This window comes from Aaosphaeria arxii (genome assembly GCF_010015735.1).
Source record: "Aaosphaeria arxii CBS 175.79 unplaced genomic scaffold BU24scaffold_10, whole genome shotgun sequence".
In the NCBI taxonomy this organism is placed as follows: domain Eukaryota; kingdom Fungi; phylum Ascomycota; class Dothideomycetes; order Pleosporales; genus Aaosphaeria; species Aaosphaeria arxii.
Genome location: NW_022983483.1, coordinates 315485 through 339659, shown reverse-complemented (window position 1 = coordinate 339659; position 24175 = coordinate 315485). Strand labels below are relative to the sequence as shown.

The 24175-nt window shown below is 49.1% G+C and overlaps 12 protein-coding genes across 12 annotated transcripts; 4 read left to right on the top strand and 8 right to left on the bottom strand.

The window, feature by feature from the left end:
* Positions 1-196: 196 nt before the first annotated feature.
* Positions 197-1133, bottom strand: BU24DRAFT_46813 (uncharacterized protein). Its single transcript, XM_033532495.1, has 2 exons — positions 931-1133; positions 197-871 (listed from the first exon to the last, which is right to left on the bottom strand). The coding sequence occupies exon 2, from the start codon at positions 847-849 to the stop codon at positions 400-402; it is 450 nt and encodes a 149-aa protein (XP_033379170.1). The 5' UTR covers positions 850-871; positions 931-1133; the 3' UTR covers positions 197-399.
* A 711-nt stretch (positions 1134-1844) lies between these two features.
* On the bottom strand, positions 1845-3278 carry BU24DRAFT_427030 (EBDP4, emopamil-binding protein). The gene is made up of 4 exons (XM_033529123.1): positions 2900-3278; positions 2647-2810; positions 2153-2579; positions 1845-2097 (listed from the first exon to the last, which is right to left on the bottom strand). The coding sequence occupies exons 1-3, from the start codon at positions 3177-3179 to the stop codon at positions 2241-2243; spliced, it is 783 nt and encodes a 260-aa protein (XP_033379169.1). The 5' UTR covers positions 3180-3278; the 3' UTR covers positions 1845-2097; positions 2153-2240.
* Positions 3279-3435: 157 nt separating this feature from the next.
* Positions 3436-5251, bottom strand: BU24DRAFT_444079 (uncharacterized protein). Its single transcript, XM_033530619.1, has 2 exons — positions 4115-5251; positions 3436-4024 (listed from the first exon to the last, which is right to left on the bottom strand). Exons 1-2 carry the CDS (start codon positions 4975-4977, stop codon positions 3829-3831), a joined length of 1059 nt encoding a protein of 352 aa, XP_033379168.1. The 5' UTR covers positions 4978-5251; the 3' UTR covers positions 3436-3828.
* A 549-nt stretch (positions 5252-5800) lies between these two features.
* On the bottom strand, positions 5801-6988 carry BU24DRAFT_471882 (uncharacterized protein; the record flags this gene model as incomplete). The annotated part of the gene is made up of 3 exons (XM_033532718.1): positions 5801-6493; positions 6544-6648; positions 6758-6988. The coding sequence occupies 3 exons, from the start codon at positions 6986-6988 to the stop codon at positions 5801-5803; spliced, it is 1029 nt and encodes a 342-aa protein (XP_033379167.1).
* Positions 6989-7336: 348 nt separating this feature from the next.
* Positions 7337-8574, bottom strand: BU24DRAFT_496016 (SET domain-containing protein; the record flags this gene model as incomplete). Its single annotated transcript, XM_033534169.1, has 2 exons — positions 8384-8574; positions 7337-8335 (listed from the first exon to the last, which is right to left on the bottom strand). The coding sequence occupies exons 1-2, from the start codon at positions 8501-8503 to the stop codon at positions 7337-7339; spliced, it is 1119 nt and encodes a 372-aa protein (XP_033379166.1). The 5' UTR covers positions 8504-8574.
* Positions 8575-8716: 142 nt separating this feature from the next.
* BU24DRAFT_398841 (uncharacterized protein) lies at positions 8717-9450 on the top strand. The gene is made up of 2 exons (XM_033525394.1): positions 8717-9024; positions 9079-9450. The coding sequence occupies exons 1-2, from the start codon at positions 8768-8770 to the stop codon at positions 9188-9190; spliced, it is 369 nt and encodes a 122-aa protein (XP_033379165.1). The 5' UTR covers positions 8717-8767; the 3' UTR covers positions 9191-9450.
* A 388-nt stretch (positions 9451-9838) lies between these two features.
* Positions 9839-10845, bottom strand: BU24DRAFT_427025 (uncharacterized protein). Its single transcript, XM_033529122.1, has 2 exons — positions 10547-10845; positions 9839-10496 (listed from the first exon to the last, which is right to left on the bottom strand). The coding sequence occupies exons 1-2, from the start codon at positions 10706-10708 to the stop codon at positions 9939-9941; spliced, it is 720 nt and encodes a 239-aa protein (XP_033379164.1). The 5' UTR covers positions 10709-10845; the 3' UTR covers positions 9839-9938.
* A 161-nt stretch (positions 10846-11006) lies between these two features.
* Positions 11007-12158, top strand: BU24DRAFT_427024 (ser/Thr protein phosphatase superfamily). The gene has a single exon (XM_033529121.1). The coding sequence runs from the start codon at positions 11097-11099 to the stop codon at positions 11877-11879; it is 783 nt and encodes a 260-aa protein (XP_033379163.1). The 5' UTR covers positions 11007-11096; the 3' UTR covers positions 11880-12158.
* Positions 12159-13111: 953 nt separating this feature from the next.
* On the top strand, positions 13112-13570 carry BU24DRAFT_454382 (uncharacterized protein; the record flags this gene model as incomplete). Its single annotated transcript, XM_033531311.1, has 1 exon — positions 13112-13570. The coding sequence occupies one exon, from the start codon at positions 13112-13114 to the stop codon at positions 13568-13570; it is 459 nt and encodes a 152-aa protein (XP_033379162.1).
* BU24DRAFT_427023 (ankyrin) lies at positions 13561-15800 on the bottom strand. The gene is made up of 2 exons (XM_033529120.1): positions 14123-15800; positions 13561-14073 (listed from the first exon to the last, which is right to left on the bottom strand). Exons 1-2 carry the CDS (start codon positions 15409-15411, stop codon positions 13584-13586), a joined length of 1779 nt encoding a protein of 592 aa, XP_033379161.1. The 5' UTR covers positions 15412-15800; the 3' UTR covers positions 13561-13583.
* Positions 15801-18256: 2456 nt separating this feature from the next.
* On the bottom strand, positions 18257-19499 carry BU24DRAFT_46702 (uncharacterized protein). The gene is made up of 2 exons (XM_033532413.1): positions 19347-19499; positions 18257-19286 (listed from the first exon to the last, which is right to left on the bottom strand). The coding sequence occupies exon 2, from the start codon at positions 19198-19200 to the stop codon at positions 18379-18381; it is 822 nt and encodes a 273-aa protein (XP_033379160.1). The 5' UTR covers positions 19201-19286; positions 19347-19499; the 3' UTR covers positions 18257-18378.
* A 2698-nt stretch (positions 19500-22197) lies between these two features.
* On the top strand, positions 22198-23916 carry BU24DRAFT_444075 (oxidoreductase domain-containing protein). The gene is made up of 3 exons (XM_033530618.1): positions 22198-22778; positions 22894-23073; positions 23267-23916. Exons 1-3 carry the CDS (start codon positions 22416-22418, stop codon positions 23741-23743), a joined length of 1020 nt encoding a protein of 339 aa, XP_033379159.1. The 5' UTR covers positions 22198-22415; the 3' UTR covers positions 23744-23916.
* The last annotated feature ends 259 nt before the right edge of the window (positions 23917-24175 follow it).

The following is a 24175-nucleotide window of genomic DNA, read 5'->3' as shown; positions in this document are numbered from 1 at the left end:
GGGATGTGCGGTGCGCGGTCGCAGGGGGAGGAGCGAGTGGGTAGAGTTTTGCGTGGGCGTGGGCGTGGGCGTGTGTGGTGATGTTTTGATTTTCTTGGCCGTGGTTTATTGTATCATCATAAGTTGGTTGCGCCTTCCAGATTGGTGTTTTTGTTTCTGGATTTAAGCGGCGGTGTGGGAACGAGTGTTGGGTGTGCTGTGGTGCATTTGAATGAAAGGGAATTGTCGGGTAGCGAGTGTTGAAGGTGGAGTGTTGTGAAGTGAAGTGCAGTAATAGTGAGTGGAGGATGAATGATTGTTTGGGAGTGGAGTGGCGGTGGTGAGCGAGTGCGAGTGGGTTGTTGTTGTTGTACTCGTAGCGGTTTAGTGGCTACTACATACACAGACAGTACTATGTACCTATTTGGTGCATAGTACACACAGTAGGTACTTGGTGGTTTGGTAGGGCAGGTCAGCTTCAGTCCGGTTAGGCTGGTTAGGCTGGTTAGGCTGGCCTGGACTGGACTTGGTTGGCCAGTTGGATCCTCGTATCGCCCCCCAAACGTCAACAAAAGCCCCGCGGCCTCCCGTCAGCAAACCAGCAACCTGCGGAACTATGGGCGGAGCTTGTCTCGTCTTTTGCCTGGCTGATGGTTGTCGCCTTCCGCTCGAGGGATCGAAACGCCTTGCTATGTATACAGCCTGCGATCTGACTTGAAGAAGCAGTTCACCGTCTGTGTGGGAGACGCAAACCGGAAATGAATTGACGATCGAGAGCAAGCAAGCAAAGAGCAAGCAAAGCAAAGCAAAGCAGACCCGATCAAGCCTCGCGTAATTGGTAGTCGAAAAATCCTTGGTCGAATCCACCATCCTTGTCTGCAAGCTTGTTTTTCTTTACTGTGTCAGTTACTGTGACAAGTGTAGTGTGTACCTACCTACCACCCTACCTACCTCGTACTTTCTTTCTTGCTTTTGGCGGGCTCGGGCGGGAGCGAGGGACGATCGATTTCGGATCCTACTCCTGCGAGGCACTACTAACACACAACAAACAACGTCCATAGTTACGTCCCACTGATGTTGACTCCATCCGTTTCGTGCCGATTCTTGTGGACAAGATAGTCCTGTGTATTAAGAAACGCTCCCGATAATCGTTGCGGCGATAGTCGTCACTGTAACTACTCTGTACCAGCAGCTCAGCTGTGACGACCTGTTCCGTCTTCTGTTTGCCCTGTCCACTCGTCATGCCACGGAGAACACCCCAGTCCACCACACCACTCGCTCCCCTCGACGCAATTCGCCCGCGCAACGCAACGTCCCACAACGCCATTCAGGTGTGCCAAGTTTCCCGATCGAGTAGGTTTGCGAATTTCCGTCGAAAACCTATTGCATGAGGGACCAAATTCTCTTGGAGCTTGTGGTTTGCAAGCTTTCTGATTTGCTCGAGGGGGACTGGCCCCAAGCTCCCAAACTCCCACGCCCATTCTTCCAATCCGTGGTGGTGTTCTGCTTTTCGAGGAGACGGGGCGTAGTCGTGCATTTGTCGCGCCAGATAGTTGCAGGCTTTGCGAGTCGATCGGGATGGAGGGTAGCGTTGAGGTAGGCACGACATGTTTGGCGGTGTCCGCTTTCAGGCTGCGGCGGCATAGTTGTACTTTCGCAGTGTTTCATTCCCCTTTCCTTGGAAATTTGTAGAGGAATAGGAAGAGTGAAATAAACTTCAGAAATGCAAAGAGGGTATGACAGATAGTTATACAAAAGCGATGTTTGAAAGCACGTTGTTTCGGTCTGGAATGTATCTAACAATCTAACCATTCCTACCCTCCCACACATTCCCATCACCCCACCTCTCTGATATACTGTCTATGATCGAAGAATCCGCAATCTTCAAACACGGAGGACTTAGTGGGAAAACATTGTAATTAGATATTATGTACGTATTTCTCCCTTTCGCTCTCCCTGTCTCTATATCGGATCTTAAACCGTTCCCGGTCTCTTTTTCCCAAGTATATGCAAAGAAGATGAGACTCTGCCTATAGAACTTTTCGGCCTAAATCCGGCAGTATCCAATGCCCGTTCCAATCCCTATATTCAACCCAAATGATCCCTACAAAAAAAAGGTATTGGAGAATCTAACGGTGTCCCGACCCGTCTATGTTAAACAAACATCTCTAGGACCAATCACCAAACCCCCAAATCTCTACCCTCAGATTCCACAGGAAGTATGACGTGAAATGCGGAATTATATCTCCCCTCACAACATCCTAATTCCTCTTCTTCACACTCCCATTCGCCTTCCCAGCAGCACCGACCTTCTCCAGCCTATCCAACCTCGTCCAGATCTCCCGAACCGCGCCGACGAGCAGCAGACCCGGAATGACGATCCAAAACGCGTTCATGAAGACGAAGTAGCCCCAGAAGTAGAACTGCTCCGGGCGCGAGTAGATGCGGCCGAGGATCCACAGGTCGAACATCGAGGTCGCGTAGTACAGGACGTCGCCGTAGAGCTGGCCGAGCGACACGATGATCTGGAGCGGGTAGCGCAGCGGGTGGTTGGTGGCGATGAGGGCGGCGACGAGGAAGGAGAGGGGGCCCCAGCAGACCTGTGAGTAGGGGGTGTTAGAGAAGGGAGGGTTGGATTTGAGAGGAGGGTAGAGGGGGAAGACGTACGGCGGTGATGGTCTCCATGCAGAGGACGAAAGCGTCCTGTGTGAGGTACCGCGAGTCGCTCAGGCTGTATTCTTTCCAGAGCTGGCCGAAGAGATCTTGCTTCTCGCCCATGGCGCGGAAGTTGTACGCGAAGTAGCCCTCGAAGAAGAAGTGAATGAATCCGCCTGTTCGAACACGAATACAAGTTTCAATTAGCATGCTGCACGAAATGGAATTGGAAGGGGAACAGCAATTGAGAGCGGGTTTGACGTACAAAGAACGAACCACATAACGATGGACAAGTCGCTGATGCTAACATTCGGTCGCAGCTTGGTCGTCACAATGTACGTTATGGCGAAGATGACGCTGCAGCCCGCCGCGAACATGGAGCACAATTGGAGAGTGTTCCATTCGTTTGCGAGGTAGCCCACAATCTCGGCCTCGAGGGGCCAGTAGGGATGTAATGGTATGGCGGAGGCTGCTGGCGGTGCCATTGTGACGTTGGATGGTGCAAAAAGAGTGTCGTGGAGTCGGTCGAGTATAAAGGAGGCCATCTTCAATCGGTCGCGGAAGAGAATTGAGGGATCGGAATAGGGACATACGCTTTGCTGGGAAAGGTTAGTGAATGGGATCTTGTGGAGAGTCGCGTAAAGGGGAGCCGGGGAGCCAAGTCCTGTCCTCGCCTGTTCATGTGATGGCTAGTCTCGTTTTGTCCTTCAATTCTACTCTTATGACTTCATTACTCTCGTGCATAAATACGGCTGTATGGGTCTAAAATAATTGAAGCATTGCTTGCAACGGGGTCAATCTCAACGGGTACTCCTCTTTCATTGATTGGTAAAGTCTATGAGCATATACATACAATTGAGCAACTCGCAACACCACATCGCAAAGGAGATAAGTCCAGGCGCCTGTAGTCACCCACTATACGAACACCTAAACAGTATACAAGCTAAAGAAACATGCGATAAGCTTTTCGTCTTATCTAGAGAATTGACGATAGTTGAAGGAAAGAGTGATCGAGTATTTGCGACCTCCTGTAGGTATCCAATCAGACAAACACGACGTCCGATAATTCCACATCTTCTCGCTCTCGAAAGGGAATAATAGAAATAAAAACGCCCAAGTGCATTGTTTGTCCCCATAAGTCAACCCGAGGGTCATGCATGCCGATGCCGATGCGCGCTCGTGCTCGCGATGATATTAGACGGCGCTGTAGCCTCCTCTACTACCAGACCCTTGCATCGTGTCCTTGACACTTCGTGCCCAGTCCTTGAAGACGTAGGGGATATCGCGGATTGTATCGCCATGAGGTAGGAGGTCCCATCCACGAGCACCATAGCGGTTGTAGTTGAGCCATGAACCGAAGATGAGATAGGATGCGATCGCGAGGAAAAGGCTGCAGTGGGATTTGTTAGCAAAGCTTCGTGATAGACTGCGGTGCTACAGGATCACCGAGTTATTCGCAATCGACTCGAGGAAAACTTACATGATAATAAACCAGGTGAAGAAACCCCAGCCTCCAGATCCTCCAGACCCTCCAGACTCTGGTGGCGCATCTTCGCAGGCATACTTCGTCCGCCAGTCCAACCTCAAGGTCTTCACCTCTTTGCCATCCTTGAGCTTGTCCAATTTGTAGCTGCAGAAGCGCAAGCTATTGTCGCTGTCCTCGCACGTGTCCTCACGCTTTCGGAACTTCTTCTCCTCCTTCTTTTCCCCTCCATCCTCCTCCTTCTTATCATCCTCCTTCTTCTCTCCATCCTTGCCACCCTCCAAGCCCTCAAGGCCAGTCCTATCCTTATCGCACACAAACTCGATGATCGCCCTCTGATCCAACCCCTTCTTGCTCTCAAACGGAAACCTGCCACCATGCAACTCGACCCTCACGCCCTCCCTGCCAGCATCCGCGTTCGACGGCGAGTTCCTCAGCAACTCCGTCTTCGCATCAATGCTCCTCCCATTCCCGCCAAATGTATACGTACCCGCGATGTCGATGGGATGGATTGTGCTGTTGCCTGTCTCATCCAGCGACTTGTCCTCGCGGATCGCGCATACTCGCGTCCCCGGGTGGCAGTGGACGGCGGGCTTGGTGTCGAGCTTCTGGCATAGGTTGAGCGTGAAGTTGTAGCTTGATTGTGTGAGGGCGTCCCAGTCGGAGTCCGCCTCCCAGTGCACGACGTGTTCGCCCGCGAGCTGGCCGAAGTTGAACTTGACGCTGTCGGCGAGGACGTCCTTGCAGTCCCAGGCTGTGGATGGGGCGGGGAAGGTAAGGAGGAGGGTGGAGAGGACGGAGAGGGAGAATAGCGATGAGGGCAGAGACGTTGAGGTCCGTGGTGTCGCGTGAGGTGCCATCCTGGTTTGGTTTTGCGGAGGCCCGGAGGTGTAAGGGAAAGGAGAGGACGGCCGGTCGACAGCAACCAACACGGGCGTTAGGGAAAAGCCGTAGCTGGGTCAAGTTGAATTTAACGAGGGGCGATAATAGAGCAGTGTGTGTTGCTGCTGATGACAAAAGGAAGTTGACGCAGCTGCGTAGATGAGAATGTTGACAGACACTATCGTGGTTGAGTGGCCTTAATCAGACATTCAGGTTGGAGGTTCAAATGACGGAACCGGCCAACTCCTACCGAAATGCTGTAAGAGTGACGCCGCACGTGGCGCAGACAGCATTGCTCCATGACTGGGTGCAGCAATACGAGATACGCCGGTACGATAACCCTTGCAGTTCTTGTCCAATGATAGTCGAGGACTATGTTATTAAGGGAAATCCTTCGAGAACATACAGTACCGAATTGGGTAGCATTGACACACATACAAATGTTCTTTAGTTAGCTTGTTTGATAGAAAATATGCTAGTTCAACCGCGCGTGTTGACTTCGATTTATTATCCTCGCTATAGAAAATATTGGTCGGATGGTTACTGGCAATGCAATCGCTGATGTAGATGGAGCTGGTGCAGGCCAGTAATCGCCATACTGGTTGGGAGGTTACGTAGAAAGATATAAGCAGGACATGCCACGGAATTCTTTGAACAGATCTTGCATGACTCATGAGGATATTTCAGGTGTCATTAGCATGTGAACCAAAAAAAGCAGTTGAAATCGTTCCAACTTCTGAGTAAGTCAGCACAGTCGCTTACGCCACAGCATTTGATATATATACGGGACCACTAACGGGTTTATAGAATAGATTTCTTCAGCCCACCGCGGCGCTCCATTCCCTTCTTAAGCCAACAGGCAAGTGGATACCTCCCTAATGGCTCGTCGCTCAAACTCCAAATCTCCACGTTGTCAACCTGGACGGAGTATAGTGCCTCAATGCCCGGGTTTGTTTTGAATGCTTTTGGATCCATCCCCTCTATCAGTGCGCCTTCGAAATAGATACGCAAATTTCTGAGTTTGATGCATTGCTTGAGTAGCTTGATACATGTCGTTACGTGAAGAGCTGGAAGTTGTAGGAAATTGTCGTCAGAAACTGAGTTCTCATCCCATTTACACTCAAGATCGGACCTGCTTTCCCAAGGAAAGTGGATGGTTGTGATGTTTGCTCGCCCCATCTCGCCGACCGCGATGAGGAGCTTGATTAGGTCGTCCATATCGTCAAGATGAAATGCTGTGACCTGGTAAGCAAGATGGAGTACCTCTTGACGCATCTGTCTGCTGACACTAAGCATGTCAATTTCTGAGCTCAGTGGAAAATAGAAACCACTTGGATCGCCAACACCACCCATAAATGTGACTTTGTTGAAAGTGTCGATATCCCCAATGTGCCATTCTCCACCGTGGAGGGCAAACTTGTATATCCTTTCCCGAATCTCTCGGGGGAGTCGTGAAAGTTTCGATACAGTAGCATAGCGTACATGAGGTTGCAACTAACCCCACAGTCAACACAATGCGTGAAAGAATATTCACTGCAACATACCTGTGCGATTGCTTCTATGCAAAGAACTTCGTTTTCCGTTAAGAGAAATGGTACATGAAGCCCGAAGCCATATTGAATATCAGCAGCCAACCTGTGGAAGCCAACCTGTGGAAGCCAACATTACTTCTTTGTGTGATCGTGACTGTCTGCTGCCCGCACCGTACAGTCTACATAGTCAGTAAATAGTACGTGGTTCGTATCTCAACATACTGACCTGTGTTTTAGTCAATCTTTGACCACTACTCCTAATGTTGTATTCAAATTTTCTTGCCTTCTGGTATGCTTCGTATTCTCTCATGATGAGGTCGAAGGCAGATTTGCCAACCGGGCGAAAATCAGAGTAAAAACGTCTAAAATCTTCAACGTTTAGCCTTAAAGCACTACCATCATATCCAAGCTCTTTCTGCATCTCTGGCAGAGTGCGTGTCGGCTTTCTTTTCACCATGTTGTTTGAGTTGAGGTTGCGTGAGGTACGAAGCTCGTCAACAAGGGCGGGCGGATAACAAAGAAAATGAAAGAAAATGCCTATTTTGGCAAGTAATCTGGATATCCCAGTCCCAACACATTTTGCATCGTAGTAAGCAATGGAGTACAATCTGTCCCTTTTTCTTTTCTAGAGACATTTGAATTTGGCTCCTTTGTAGAGAAAGCAACCACACAAGTGACCAGTATGCCAATCCAGTGTGCCATGGGCAATACTACGGGTATTCCTTGGTCCTGCATTCATTGGACGACAAGGCGATCGATCAAGAGCAAGATTAATTACTACGCCGCATCTGTAGTGACTACTCGATTAGCTATGGAGGTGTTTTATCGCCTGTGCTACCATGATTTCTATCTGCTTCCATCTTCCTGCAAGAAGTTCTCGTTGATTTGTTTCACCAATGTCAGTGCCCTCCATGTCCTTCAAGGTTTGCTGAATGGCTTCTACGTATGTATTCAAGATTTGTAGCAATAAGACGTTGACTTGGCCCTGAGAGGCTTCCCCCTCACTCTCGGCATCTGCGAATTGTTGCCAGTCTTCATACGTGCAGCACAGCATCCGCAATGCTACTTGTGTTCGAAAACAGCATCCGGTTTCTTGGTACAAGAAGTATTTGCCCAAGAACCCTTTATCCCTGAGGTCATTCTTCTGCTGTTCTGTGAATCTTGGAAGAAGGATATCATCAAGGGACACTGCGTCCCATCGATTTTCTGGAAGTACGAATCCATATTCGGTGAGGAGGAAGTCATTGGAGTGGTCACCATAGGAGGTATAAATCTCCTCTCCAGCATGATACACGCGATCTGCTATAAATTTGTAACCTTGTTGAGAGAAAGAGGCATCACAACCGACGTCTGCGTGGTTGAACAAATCAGCAATTGGCAACGCCAATCTGTCGTTATGCGGAAAACGGTTCATCGTGGATGTCTCGAAGTAAAACGACCTCGTGCCGACGAGCAGCCATGAATGCAAGTACTGGTCGTAGTTCATATCTGGGAAAGCTTTCGAGATTGTGGTCCAATCCCGTTCCAGTTCACGTTGTTGCTTCTCTAAAATATCCTTGGCCGGCGTCGGGAGGAAAGTATGCAGCTCCGGTGGCCATAGTAAAGGGATGCTGCTCGCAAAGGAGGGAAGGATTGGGAAAAAGGCGTGATAACTACTGAATCGTTTGGTCTTGTCTAGGATAAGGAACGTGGCTAGAAGAGCATGAATGGACGTCTGTCGAGGTAGCCTCTTGGAGATAGCCTTTGGCACCTGGTCGAGTGATCGAAAAACGCTGGCGGGTACCACTAGGATTACCTCTCCTTCCTTCCACACAATCAGAAATGAAAATCGTGATACTTACGTTTGTATTACCTTGATTTCGCGCGTGGCGACGATGCCCGTGCCTCGTCCAGGAATCAGAATTGGTTGAATCCCGTTCAGCTTCACGTCCTGTCCTACGGCCCAGGATAACAACTCTTCGTGCCGGTCCATTGTGAATATGGAGTCTCAAGATCTGCTCCCATAGTCACTGGTCTCATTAGCTTCATGGCATATATAGGTAGTCAATCCTCAGTGAGTGAGGTTCAGTATGTGAAATCACTCGGCACGCCAAACAAAGGATAGTGTACGTCACACACACACGTGACAGTTCAACAACTACCCAATCTAGTGAAATGAGGATTTGCTTTCCTCACTCGCTATTTCTTCTATAGCGTTCCAGCTTGTGTGGGTTGGTTTCCGCAGTCTTTGGTCACCATGAGTCAGATAACACCGCAACGGATAATCCTCAGCTGTCGCGAACAGTATTATAACGACTGGGAGACGTTGCTTGACGCTTTCTTCGAGTTGCAGAACCTCAAAAATCTCAATGACTACATGATAAACATATGTCGCTTCGATTCCGCACCTTACGTCTTCTACATTGTTGTCGACGTTTATTGCCACACGGTTCCTGTTGTTGAGCTTCCTAGGCTGAAGCTGAGGGTATTCAAAGTCGCAAATCCTGGGAAATAGTATGTTTCCTTCCCCAATCATCTGCGAGACTGGACTAAGTTAGCTCTATCTAGTCGATTCATAGATCTTGGGGAGTCGGCTAGCAATCAAGCTCGCGAACGGTCTCTACAATTGGAGTGGGGGGAACGGATGGGCCCGTGGAACAATCTCCCCAGCAAGGCATAGCGTACACGTGATCTTTCCTTTCCTTTTATTTTGGCTTCTGGTATCTCGATGTCTCCCCTCATTCCCCTCAACATTTGTTCCAATTGTTTTGGTCCTCGCTGTCTCCAGGCCAATGGCTCAAATGACACCGCAACGGATCATTCTTAAAAGTCGCGATGGGTATCATGCAGATCTGGTTTTATAGTTAAGGCTTTCTTTATGTCGCAAAACCTATGTTGTAACGATTTCATCCCAAATATCTTAACACAACCCTTTTCGGTATACTACAATATATTTCATTCTTGATATGAACTCCCACGTGGTTCCATATGTTGTGCTAAGCAACCTTGAACTTAAGTTGTTTAAGGGTGTACAAGCTAATACACAGACCGTATCAGCTACTGTTAAATTGCTAGACTTCAATCAGCTACATGCAATAGTCAATTTCGCTGACTTGGAGGATCCGCGACCGATATGGCTAGCTCACAGTCTCTGAGGTCGAATTGAGGACCTGCCTAATCGGAGGAATCTAGCAGTGGAGCATTGTCACAAACAGCACATGGACCAGACACATGCAAGAATCAAAGCGAGTGAAAAGTGTCAGAATAAACTTAGAGGAGAGGCCTAGGAATTCTTGCTATGGGATGCCCTAATCATATCAGAAAGCTGCTCTACCTCTGTCGCGCCCCGCTGCATTTCAATATACCGGCTGTAAAAATGGAGACCATAGTAACCCCTTTCCTTTGACTCGCACCCACCCACGGCCTTACTACTCTGTGACGCCAATATGTTCAAAAGCCTGGTCTTTCAATGAGTGATCCCCCTCAAGGAAGGCGTCGATGTAGGTCTTGTAGTTCCCGGTCAGTCGGCTTTTCTCGAAGACGCCGTTTTCAGTGCAGTATTCTAGTATGTAGATAACCCAGTTCACCCAGTATTCTCCGTACGTATTCCGGTCTTTCTTTGCGAGCAAAAGCAGTGACTGAACTAGTTGAGTGACGGCTGGGATGCGCACTGGATACAGGTCCTGCGGGAATCGTCGTCGGTTCCCTACGATATCTCGTCCGGGTAGTTGACTAGGATCCGATGCCAGGATTATGCTTTCGCCGTCCACATTTGATAGATCTGAGAGTCGCCATAGAACGTCGGATCGTTTAAAGAAACCCAGCCGTTCGGATTCGGTGATGTGGAGATGGGTATGAGGAGTCGGGGCATAAGGAAGGTCCTTGTTGCTGATGCAATCTTCTGAATTGCACTTCATGAAACCGGCACCTTCAAGAGTGGCATAGGCAGCATCTATGAAGTTATCGTCAACAACGACGTCGATGCCCTGGGATATGCGTTAGAATTGGTCAGCTTAGATTGACGTGAGATACGTACATTGACTATGGTTGGAATGCCAAAAATAGTCAGCATGTAAAGACCCCAGAGGACATAGTGAATCTTAGCAGCATCAAGCCTTGCAGCTACTGATGCCACGAGTCCGTCATCGAGAGGTGGCAACTCAGACCCGTCTTGCCCTGAACCGACGTCTTCAGCCATCGTTAGAGTATCTGATGACAATGGGTTGCGATGCAGTGTAGGTCGTTCGAAACCTTGCAGGTACTTATATATTAATGTGGGTTGCATGCCCTGGCGTCTGCTGTGAGAGCTCCATAGTGAGAGTGATTGTAAGCGTGGACCAATCGTGTGTAGTCTTTTGAACTATCTATACACGGAGGATGGCTATGTGCGTGCGAGCCTGCACCGTCCTCTCCCCGTGGCACGTGACATTCGCTGCCTAATGGTAGCAGATGAAAAGGATTCTTTGTTCAGGTGCGATTCTTAATCACTACAAAACGCCTGATCCGTGCATCAACACGAAAACGTCAACGCCTAAAGCTCAAACAACGTTTTCCCTCCTCATCTCCATCAAGCAACCACCACAAACATGGTAAAGATACAACTCCTCTCTGATCTTCATCTGGAGGCTCCAGCGGCATACGATGTCTTTGAGATTACTCCAACAGCAGAGTACCTTGCGCTGCTCGGAGACATTGGCTACACCAAGGACGTCGGTTTGATCGAATTTCTTCGAAAACACCTGACCCAATTCAAAATCATCTTCTACGTTCTCGGTAACCATGAGCCCTACCACTCATCTTATGCGGCTAGCAAACAACAACTTCTCTCGCTCCAGGCTGAAACCGAACAACAAGCAAGTGGGAAGTTCGTCCTCCTCGACCAAACGCGGTATGATCTCTCGCCAACGGTGTCTATTCTCGGCTGCATGCTGTTCTCCAAGATCACAGCTGCTCAAAAGGACTCTGTCAGTTTTGGACTCAATGATTTCTACCACATCGAGGGTTGGACCGTGGAGGAGCACGTGCAGAAGCACGAATCCGAGCTTCGTTGGCTCAACGCTGAAGTTCAGAAGCTCGCGGAAGGATCCGACCGCAAGATCATCATCATGACACACTACTCCCCGACCGATGATGCTCGTGCTATCGACCCTAAATTCCAGCACAGTACTATCTCGTCTGGCTTCATGACCGATCTGTCCCAGGAGATTTGCTTATCCTCGGAACGTGTGGCGGTGTGGGCGTTCGGACACACTCACTTCAACTGTGATTTTGAACACGACGCCCATCAGACCAGACTTGTCACGAATCAGCGTGGTTACTACTTCGCGCAATCGAACAGCTTCGGTCCGGGAAAGGTGGTCGAGCTTTGAAGGGTCTCAGTCTTGGAAAATAAGACATGGAAGATGGGGAAATGAATACAAGATGCGGTAGGGTGCCCTTCGGAAGAGCCCATGGTTGCCATGATTCTCCCCGGCCCCATGATTCTTACAATATCTCATACCAATGTTTGTATAGCCGGGTTTTCAATCGCTAAAGGAGGTATTAGAAAAGTGTTATGATGAAGACAAACTTGTACACTACACCCCTCTCAGATAATATCTCATATCAGACTGCAGTGGACTATCCATCTGAAATAGGGGAAATCAAAGGATATTCAAATTCGATCGTTCACGTCCGTATCTAGTTTTAGGTGTTACATTTTACATTCATGATCGGTTGTCCTCGGCCAATCAGAGTGCGTTGCTAGTCCCTTCCTACAGCCAATCAGAAGGATTTGTTCGTAGTCAATCTAAAAAGGAGGATATATGACACACCAACACTACAAAGGGCGGGCACATCGGGCTGGTCGCCTGCTAGCTTCACGTATCTTCTATGCCTGAAGTAGCTATTCAAGAGTGTACTGTAGCTAGTAAATAGTCTTAAAGGACTGTCCTAAAACCTCGCGAATACACTATTGTGGGCATAAACTACTAGCAGAAGGCCAACCCAATGTGTCCGCCCTCTATAGGTTGTAAGCGCCAGCGCATACTATTAATCTTTCTATGCAAGTATTAGCCAATTACAATTTCCATGGACAAGCGCTCCGTTTGAAGTTTATCTTGGGTTTCAAGTTTCGGGGAACGTCCCATTGCATCTGATTGATTAACGGCACTGAGGGAATTCCACGCACATGCCAAGGTGATCCCAAGTGGCACAGTGGGCGGATGTGCATAGCAGCAACCGAAACATGTTCAGCTTTGATCAAAAGATTAATGAAATGTTGGCCATCTATAAATGACTCCTATGATCATCAAAGTGACCTTCCATTTTCTTGAGTTCATTCCATTTCAACACTACGCTTACATCACAAGCTTCATTTCACGACTACACGAGCGGCTTACTAGCCCAGACACTTGAACAGGGGGAGGTTGAACTCGTTCACATAAACGAGGTAAAATGGACTCCTTTCAGCTCAGGTCTCAGAGCTCTTGGTGTGAGAGGCTTGAGTGCGTGTTCGGTGGTAGCCATTGTCTCCCCTTAGGCTGCTATCGTTGCTCACATCGGTCCAAACATCTTGGGGTCCCCTGACCCATATTCTTTCATCCACCTTGCGCAAAACAAAATGGATGAGATGATTGGCCTCTTTCGCACTCATCAAAACTTCTTCCTCGGCCATGTCAAAACGTATGTGGTGTGTGCAATTGTAGAGGGGGACTTACAGATTGCACCGGAACAGCTGCAAGTTATACGCCAATCAATCAAAGAACTCGGCCTCTCCAACGCTCTACTCTATTACGAACGAACAATGGAACACTTCATCAACACACAAACACATTTCGGAACGGTCTTGGTGGATGGCAGGCTTGCCGAGCCGAGGACATACGTAGAGGACCGCGATGTTACAGACGCAAAACCAAAGTCGCCGACCTGGCAAGGGAAATATGTAGACGGGGAATGTCAATATGAACTCGTTTTGGATGGTGTTATTCTCTCATCACAAAATACTCCCCCGGTCAATGAATACATCTGGATGCAAGAAGACGCGAGGTGGATACAGTGGGATGGCTATCAGTGGGTGTAAAAAGCGTAGCCTACTACCCTAATTTATATTTACTGAGTAGACTGATCATATTATCATTACGAGTACTCTTGGCCATTTCAAGTGCAGTCCGCCCCCCACGTGGTTTTACTGTTGCGTCTGCTCCACGTTCAAGAAGAAAGGATGCGATATCAACCTTATTATGCCGGACCGCAATATGTAGCGGCGTCTCTAATCCGCCTGAGCCCCACAACAGCCTAGACTGTGGGTCATCATCGAACATGATAGTATCCATAGGACAATCAAGATCCAGGAGTAGTTCAATGACTTCGAGAGTATCGTCTTGTCTACGTTGAACGGTAAAGTGGAGCAATTGGCCTTTGTCAACGCGTCCTCCTTTCTCCAACAGCAGTTTTAATAAGGGTAAAGATGGAGTTCGTTGTACTGCCACGGATATTGCACTGATATCCATATCGCCCCTGGAATTTGGATCGGCACCGCGACGCAAAAGCCACCTTGTGAGATGCTCATCTCCCACATAGTCCCTGTCCAATTAGTCAGTCAACATGTGCTTATGTATTCATTCATACATACCCAAAGCGTGAGCAATGCACTGATGGATCCGCATCGTTGACATTCCATCCCCGATCAGTGAATACTTGGATGATAGCGGCTGAGTTTGCGCTGCCAGACAGAAGAAGGGGCCATCTATTCTCGCAAAGATACAGTAATATCTCAGGGTGGTTTTTGCGGGCCGCCGCGATGAAACTGCCAGAGAATGATCTGAGATCGTCTTGTTTATGCTTGTTCCCGTAGGTGCAGAAGATGGTGACAGCCTCTTTCAAGTTTCCATCTAAGATTGCTTTTTGCAACGAGACAGCCTCTTGTGGAACCTGTACTCTTCCTGTCGAGGGCTGTGAGGGATACTCCTGCGTTGCCATGACAGCGCGGTATGAGATTGGAGATGGAAGGTCTGGCAACAGGTAGTGGACGACGTCAGTGAATGTTCTCAACCTAGCCCCACTACCAGCCTCCCTTGAAGCAAAATCAGTGGTTTCAAGTTGACTTCCAGAAACCGTGCCAGCCAAAACTTTAAGCTGCGCATTCAAGTCCCAGTTGAGATGATTTAGGAGAACGTCGACCAATCCAATATCTCCCAGATATCCTGCCCAGAACAGACTGCCAGTAAGAACGTCAGGCGTTTTAGCGGGAAACGCTGATAGTAATAGGCAGGTCATATCTTTGTGACCATATCGGCATGCATCTTCGATCACCAGTGCAAAGTCATCGTCCTTCAGGCTATGTATGAGCGCACTCATGATATTTTCCAGAATGATCTCACAACCGGATTCTGCCACTGTCCGCGCAATACTAAGCCAAAACCTAGTTTCTCGGTCCAACTGAGGATAAGTAGGACGTCGATCAATCAGAAACATGGCAACCGACTCTTCCATGGATCTGACAGCGGCAAGTATCGCACGCTCAAAGTCTGATGGCTCAAATTCTATGGCGTCCAGTAAGGTCTGAATGATTTCAGTTCGTCCAGCCTCAGCAGCCGCTTCCAAAGCGTGAATGTCACGGAGGTGGCGGAATCGTTTATTGCCTGAAGTCTTTTGATGACGCAATACAAGCTGTACGGTTTCGGAGGTACCAAACACAGCAGCTGCGGTAAGGGGATCACCAAAGTACCTAGTTCGAATGACCGTGTCAATGCCTGTCCTTTGAAGACTTTCTTCGATCATGTTTGGTTCGTCCGCTACTATTGCCGCAATGAGAGCATTGCTTTTCATACATCCCCTATACCGCGATTCATCAGATATGAGATTGTTGAAAATATCCCAGGCAAACATGAACCGAATGGCTGCTTTGACAAGTGCTTTCATGCATACATCTTTCAATGCACTATTAGTGCCACTGTGGCCGATGTAGCTGACCGTGTCTCTGATAGTGCGGCAAAGTGGACTCTTGGAATTCTCGATTCTCGTTTTTGCGTACAAAACCTTGGTGAGTACATTCTTGCTAAGGTTTTGTTGTGCTAGAAGGCTACTTGGTAATCTCAACACGACATCCTCAACGATCTTGTCGAATTGCCCTGGCAGTACTCAGTCTCAGAAGCGACAATTGCAAGTAGGCAGTCGTACGGCACACGAGCCTCAGCCCCACACCCAACGCGGGGCCGATTCCATGAACCACAAGCTCGATGATTTCGATGAAAAGTTCCTCGGGTAATGCGAGCAAGGACATAGTGAAACAGTTCAAGCCGATCGATTCATGATTACATTGTGGGTGATGGAAGCATTCCCTTGCAACAAGTCGCGACAGGAGTTGACGCGCGCCAAGACGGCGCTTACCGTCCGATCTGGAGGATCCAGATCCTCTGGTGAGCATCATAGAACGACGTTCTACATTGTGAAAAATGCAAGGTGCATAGCATCACTAATACGGCCTTCGGCGCATTTGCTGCATAGAGCGGACAATCTTTGACTTTAGTTTTACCTGACCAGTTCTTGTCGTTTGACGCCAAGTTTACGGAACCTCATAGTTCATGGGCGGCATTTCCGTCAATACATGCAGACAACAATGTCGAGCACTCCGTGCACAAATACTTTGCTGCAATGAGGACTATAGGTCTTGACGGCGAACCTGCTTTAATGCAATTGAGATAGTACTCTAGCAAAATAGCAGATGACGCAGAGAAGATCAGATATCATGTTCATCAACCTTTGCGAAAGGCAAGGTACCTATAAATAGGTTCCTTTCTAGCCTCAACTCCGACGACTAATCGTGGCTCCACGCTCTTTCAGTAACTAACAAATACACTTCACGCCAAGTCTCCACATGCAAAGAAAACCATCGTTCTCGAGTCTCGACAGTATCCACAGATAAGTATTATATAATGGATGCATGGATTTCCAAATATGAAAGAACAATTGAAATATATTTCAAATTCTTTGAGTAGAGAAAAGATAATATTGTTACAATTATCATGTGGTCGTAGTCGAATATATGGTTCTTAGCATCCGTCATACATCCGCCCTGCCATCCAGTTATAGACGTAGTATCAACGATTCCACCCCAAGGTATCAACAGTAACTATGCGCACCTCAATGCAATGTACACTATACCACTATCTTAGCGCACCTTTTTCTATTTTTAACAATCGACCTCCACATCGGAAGAAGAAATAGCAATTACATAACGCCACTCTCCGTGTATACACGGGAAGAGATCAGATTATGCGACCTCGACGACGACGAGCGCGAGGCGGGTGGTGGGCTCGCAAGGCGGGTAGAAATAGAGCGAGCGTAGGCACGATAGTTAGTTAGTTGGCACATGTCCTACAGAGGGTTGGTCTAGTTCAAGTTATGTATGCACGTTGGTGGGTTGGCGGCTCGTTAGCCGCATCGTGGCATGTAAGGTATCGTCTAGTTACGGATTACATGAGCTGGGCTGGGCGGAATGTTCCATGGTTTAATTACTCTATGTACAGTGTGTAGGTAGGTGACCGGTTCGACATATAATGATAAGTGGTTGTGGGTGAGGGACAAGAAAGTTGTGGGCGTGAGATACACACACTGCACGTGCGATGCGCTGCAGTGCGATGCGGCGTGATGCGATGCCTACGTACCAACTGCAGGTACTTGTACACACAAGTATCATGTGTATGGCAATAGCATGATACGAGGTAATTAATGCGCGTATCCCAAGCGTTGTCCCGTGTCCTATTACTGCTTGCACATGCCTTGGTGTTGGCGGCGATGCGATGATCTTCGTAATAACTCCCAAGCAGACTAGCCCGCCCACATTGTCCTTCTTTAGTAGGCACTCGTAGGCTCCCACTCCCACGCTTCCGCCTCCTCCCCCAAGGCTGGCTGCGAGCGCTGGCTATAACCGGGAACGCGCGAGTAAGTCGCTGAGAGTGCCAGGCCCAGGTACGGTACCTACCGTGCAAGACTGCCGGCTTCCAGCATTTCATTGGCTGGCTCGGTTAATTGGATAATGAAACGTCAGCGCAAGAGAATCACAGGTTCAGGGTGGAAAATTGGCTACGGGGAAGTGAAATGAAGTCTATTCAAAAGAAGAAGAAGGAAAATCGGCCAGAAAAGAAAATCTATGGTGAAGAAAAAAAGAGAAGCGGAAAAAAAAGCCCAGCCAAGTAACAGTAATACAAAAGTACTCGTATAACAAACGGTCGTCATCGGATATCCTCGTTACGAAAGAAGGTAGAAAAACCTCGCGTAGCGCCCCAATCAGTTCAGTAAGTTTAGCTACTTTACAAGTATCCGTTCGGTAGCCAGGAAGGCTAACGGATATTTGGAATGAGAAGAGAAGCGCTATGACAATAACAACATAGCACTAGTCACTCGCACCCGAGCATTCAAGACCTAGAGCACTAGGACGAATGAGAGAGTGGAGAAATAATGGAGGGGACCTTTTCGTATATGCAACCGAGCGGAACAGGTTCGTGATAACATTCCGGAAGCAGATTTGGGGGAATAAACTCCGAGCGAAACAACAGAAGAGAAAAGGTCGTGTCGTATGTGCCCAACGCAAGCAAGAGTCAATTGGCTTGCCAAATATCAAGGAGAAAAAAGAAAAGAAATAAAGAGAGTCCACCGAGCAAGGCAGGGTAGAAAAAGCAGCAGCGTGCGCCGTTGGAATAATGCATCCGAAGCCCCCATGCACCATCATCCCCCAGCCGCGCGGCGTGGTAGGTATCTTTTGAAACAATACTCGAAACATATCCGGGAATATCAGTTCGTGGCCCATTCGCTTAAAGATCTTTTTAAAGGAAACACCCCGCAGATGCAAATCGTTAATGGTGGGTATACAAACAAAAAGAATCGACTTTATTTTCCAGAGCCGCTGCTCCCGCCATGCCCGCCCTGGGTCCCTGAGCCTCCGTAGTTGGGAGGCATAGGGTAGGGGAAGGGTGCATATGGCAGGTGGTAGGACGGGTTGGAGCCCGTGGAGGACGAGCCCGACGGTCCCGTCGTGGACGTGTTGCTTGGGGATGAGGCAGCGGAAGACATTGCCGTGATTGCTGCTGGTCTAGATCTCCCGCGAGGTTGAGATTTTGATCTTGGCCGGGAGTAAGGGGAAGGTGCCGTTTGAGTCTTCTTGGGCTGCGACCAGTTCTGCTGCGCTCGAGTGCGTGAACCGCTTGGTTTGTCTGGACGTGCAAACTGCTGCTCAGTGGCTGCTACTGCTTCCTTCGGAGACTCGGTTGACGATACTGGTGATGCGGAGAAGAGATGTGCGGGGAGCGTGGAGTCGGGCTGATCCGAGCTTGACCTGTGCGACTCCGAGGGGAGCAGGAGATTCGATAGTGATTGAGAACGCAATCCAGTGTGTGATTGAGGAGCTTCCGATATGCCTAGGCCGGGTTCAGATGGGAGTATTCGTTGTTTTGAGTCTCCAGGCGGTGCTGATGTGGGCTGGCTTTTACTATTAGGTTTCGGTGATTCTGATGGGCTGGTTTGTAGTGGTGGTAATTGATTGCTCATAGGCCTTGAGGAAGTGAAATTAGAAAGATATACAGGTCTTGTACAGGCGAGGTAGGTCGACAGAGGCTGTCTGGGACTGATTAACCTCGTTTGAAGCTGTTGAGATAGTTTGAAGACTGCTCTAACCCAGACCTTATATCTTTCCAGAAACCAGCTGTCGACCATACGATCCTCTTTGAGCCCTACGATGGAATGTTCCTTGGCCAGGGTGTTTACCAAAGATAGAGACAGGTGAGCAGGTAAGGTCGAATCTGTGATATTGTAAGCCTGCAAAGCGTGAAGTAATCAACGTAGTGGAGGCTTAAACAGACCTTCGGTGCAGGTCAGATCCGTAGAAATCTTCTGTAATGCTGGGTCACGAGTGGACGGACAATCGAGAAACGGGAGGGTCGGAGCGGATCTCGGTCGGTAATGAGAGTTGGATATGCGTCGTAATTGGCAGGTCGTCGAGGGCAGATGGTGTATAGTCGGTGTCCAGATGCGTGTGGCGTCAGTTCACGATGTGTGCTGCGTGCACCCCTGGGGGTGGTTTGTTTAAACGAATCCCAATCTGGTGGCGGGGGGCAGCTCCAGGATTGCTGTCGTCAGAATTCAATTGCGAGCCGCATGCACAATGACATGCGGATAAGCCGATGCGATGGAAATGGGATGTGCTATTGACGGTGAATACGAATGGCCTTCACCCAAAGTGGTACCCTGCCGTTCAAACCCGGTTGGAATCGTTGCGATGGCTGTATTGACCAGAATCATTCACGGCTAGGCTGTTCATCATATATATGAAAATAGCAATAGAGGCATGATGGATGAGCCCACTATGAGGTACTCGAGCGCCGATGATGATCAGAAGAGCAAGTCGGGGAAATGGCGGCCACTCCCGTTGCGTAGTGGTAAGCATTGATAAAGGCGTTGGAAAGCATCCGATCAATATTTGAAATAGACATCGTATACACATGGAGTGGCGCTCTGTCCGCTCATTTCAGAACTGAGTCTGATACAGTTTCCGCGAGACTACTGTCCCGAAGCGTCTAGACGATTGGAGATTGAATACATCGGAAGACGTTAGCGCAGCGACCAATTGCGCTTCAGGCGTGATGGACTCATGGGCCCTGACATTGGACTTGAACTGAATGGCCGTTAAACGAGAGAAGCCCGAATCAGGCCGCTCGATCGCATCTAAATTTGGTGCCTTTCTTTTACACCGCAGGGGTGTTGCAAAAAGCTGGATTCTGGAGCCATGTGGGTGCGGGCGTTGCCATTTTACTCAGCTGTTCGATGGAGTTTCCACGCAGTAGTGAAATGCGGCGGATTCTTGTCCCATTGCACGATGGCGTCGACTTGGCGGGGGTTTTTGCGGTGTGTAGATACTTACTTACCACATTACCTACCTACACAATACTAATTGATGGCCCTAGATAGTTAGATAGATGCTAGTATTAGAAATGGCATGAGGTCATGGTGGAAGGCCACGAGGGAAAGGGAAGTGCGGAAAGGAACAAATTTCCCAGAAATAGGTTGCGACTCCATGTCGGAACCAATCCCATCGCATCCGGAACTTTGTAAGCGGCCCATCGCTTGGCTTTGGGGCCTGGAGTTGGACGATGGCACCGATGGGAAATGCTTTGCAGGGGATCATCCTCGCAACCCATAAGGAGCCGGTCTTCGTATTCCATACAGTACCTGGCCCTGAAATTCTACGAACGCAACACGCATGAAATGTTCCCAAAAGAAATTTCATTAGCCATCGACCGGTACCAAATAAAAAAAACCAAAAAGGCCGTTGCATATTCCCGCCTCGATCGCATATGCATATGGGCATGGGGGCAAGAAATGCATCCGTTCCGTCGGGTGTCATCTCAGCCATCTTTCGATGGTTGGGACGAGAACCAACGCTGGCTTCGAGATTTAGGGCATTAGCAAGAAAACAAATATGATGAGCAATATTTCCCTCGTGTTATGTCGATGGATGATTTGTACGGAGGACGCGATGGCCGTTGTCGCCCCAAATGTAGATTGTAGATGCTCATCGGTGATCTGATGTTCTGGTGGTCCCGGCTTTTCCTGTGGCTGACATTATGCATACGTAGTCGGAAGGTTTCACGATGTTTCTATGGTGTTGAAGGGCCAGAGGTGTCGGAGGTGCCAAAAGCGTGATGCTGACAGCCTCGTCAAGCCCCATCGCCCCCAAAAAAGTGTGGCGCTGAATCTCTTAAGTCGAGTCATCGATCTGACCTGCAATAGTAAGTGTATAAGACGACGGTTCTAATAGGCGCAATAATGGGTAGCAGTCTTTTAGATAGGAAGTTGAATCGTAGGTATTCCAAATCGTGAATGTGATAATCGGGGAGGTAAGGCGCATTCCATCGATCGAGAGTCGAAATAGGGACAAAAGGGAGATTGGCGTGATCATCACATGGCGAGAGCATGGTCCATGGGATGAGGGCGACGGGATCAGCCATACTCGGTACTAGGAAGAGTGATGCTACCTTGGGGGGCCAATATGATTGGAGCGGCCTAGTTCACCTACTTCCCTAGTTTCCTTCTTTGGTGATTACTTGTAGGCGTCCACTAACTTACCTACAAGTAAAGTAGAGATGGACGGACTCGGGAGTGTGGATGAATGTTTGGCTGAATGGACCGATGGAGGAGGGATCGTAGTATGGTACACCGCCAGCCATCAATCTTTCGTCTCTCCATATCTAAACAATTTGTCACTGTTGACCCTTAATTAGCCCATTCACTGGAGTTACCTTCCTTGTACCAGACCGACAGAAAACAGAAAAATCCACCTAATTAACTCGCTTTCTCTTTTCTTTTTTTCTTCTTCTTTTTCTTTCTTCGTCCTTCGGGTTACTACTGGTAGTATGAGTAGTAACTAAGAAGTATGAGTAGTTACGAGGACTTGCAAAGTGACGTTGATACTCGTACCCCAGGGTTGATAATAACTTATTCAGCGTGGATTACTCCATGCTTACTTCACCCTCCAACCCACACCAACGCCGACGTCATTACGTCCCTTCATGCTTCCCCATTGGCGTCCCCAACATCACAACCGCTTACCAAAGAATTGTCAATGGGGCGGGGTCCTACATTGGCGCGTCTCCAACGAACAGCAGAGAAGCATTCACTCCTCATCATGTTGTTTCGACCCCATCGCAATATGCGGAATCCATGAAGGTCGTGATTATTCAGGCAGTAGGTGTTCGATGACATCGTCGTAGGCTTTGGTTTCCGTGAGTATGTAAACTTGCACCCGTTGCGCTCTTCAGTTCTTGCTCAGCATTGTTGCATTTCGTCTCTCCACCATTCCTCAGCATTATTCCTCCTCCTCTTCAAACAACTAACAAAAACCCCGGTAGCCACAATACGATCAATCCAAAATCATGGCCTCCGAGAATCGTGCAGCATTCGTCCCTAGTGCCGGCGCAGAGCTGGAAGTGCGAACTTCGGACATCCATCAGCCAGAATCTGGAGAATTGCTAGTTCGCGTCCACGCAGTCGCCATCCAGCCTCTCGATGCCAAAAAGCTGCTCTCCGGATATGGGGGCGCGGGTACTGCCACCTACCCAGCCGTTTTCGGAACCAGCGGTGCGGGTGTCGTCGAGCAGGTCGGATCCGACGTCGTCGGCTTCCAAGCTGGGGACCACGTCGTCTTCGACACGAAAGCCTATGTCGACAACGATGTGAACGTCCGTCAGGGAACGTGGCAGCAGCTCACAATTTGTAGTTCCAAAACCGCGGCGAAGGTACGTTTCTCGGGGACAAAAAAATAAACCAACACCCGCGCCCCCCCCTCCCCATTTTGCATCCGCATCCGTGAATTACAAATACCTAAACTGACACACCCTGCTCCTCCTCCAGATTGGCGACGTCGACTTCGAACAGGCCGTACTGGTCGACTTCCCGTTGCAGACCGCAGTCGCGGCATTGCACCACTTCCTCGGGATGGGGAAGCCCGGGACTGCAAGCCCTAGCGAGAAGGTGCTCGTTTGGGGTGCTGGTGGCGCCGTAGGATCGTATGCTGTGCAGTACGCGAAATCCGTAAGTGTTTTGCTATCCTGTTTCCCTTTTCCTTTGTCATGAATTACTCAACCCCCGATTCGGCCATCCCGATATCTCTATGCCGTCGTTGTAACATCCGGCATAACCATCACTGTCGGGAACTCAAATCCTGGCTTCAACATAGAGACAAAAACACAAATCACGGAAGCAATCTCGCTGACCACACCTCTAGGTCGGCCACACAGTCGTCGTAACTGCCTCCGCACGCGACACCGCGCGGCAGCAATCCCTCGGCGCCTCCGAAGTCATCGACTACAAGTCGCCCGACGCCGTCGAGCGACTCCGCGCCCTGGGTCCCTTCAAGTACCTCATCACGGGCAGCGGCGACGCGGCCTCTCAGCAAGCCCTCGCCTCGCTACTCCAGCCGTCAGGCGGCCGCTTCGCCTCCGTGCTCGGCGGGGACGTCGAACTGCCAGCGAACGTCGAGCGCGTGTACACTGGCTTTTCGCAGGCGGCGCAGAGCGAGGAGCACGCTGCGTGGAGGGACTGGTGGTACGGGGAGTATTTGCCTAAGGTGCTGAGCGAGAAGCTGGTCGAGCCGGTGAAGTTTACGAAGGTGGAGGGCGGGTTGGCGGCGTTGCAGGGGGCGAGTAGGGATGTCTTTGAGGGGAAGGTTAGGGGGAAGTTGGTGGTGAATCCTCAGGAGTAGGGTAGGGGAGGGGGTTGGATTAATAGGAGGGTTTAAACTTGAGTCGTTGGCATGATTGATGCCAATGGGAAAGTGAAAAAACAAAAGGGCAAGCAGGAAAGCAGGCTCATGATACGAATGTCACGAATATATGCAAATGATAAAACAATTTCCAATTAATCACCGTTCTATATAAAAAAGAAAGCATTCCACACTATCCTACATAGAAGAATTTACAAATAAACCTTCTCTAAGGATCGATCAATCAACTTCACAATCCAACAACTTCCCAAACCCATAAGTAAGCAAAGATAAAAGAAAACAAAAATAGCAAGTCGATATATAATCACATTTCCTCCACACTTCCCCAACATCATAAGACCCCATCGCTCACAACCTAACCCACCCCTTTCGTGTCAATGACCTTCCCTCATTCATGCTTCTTCCATATAC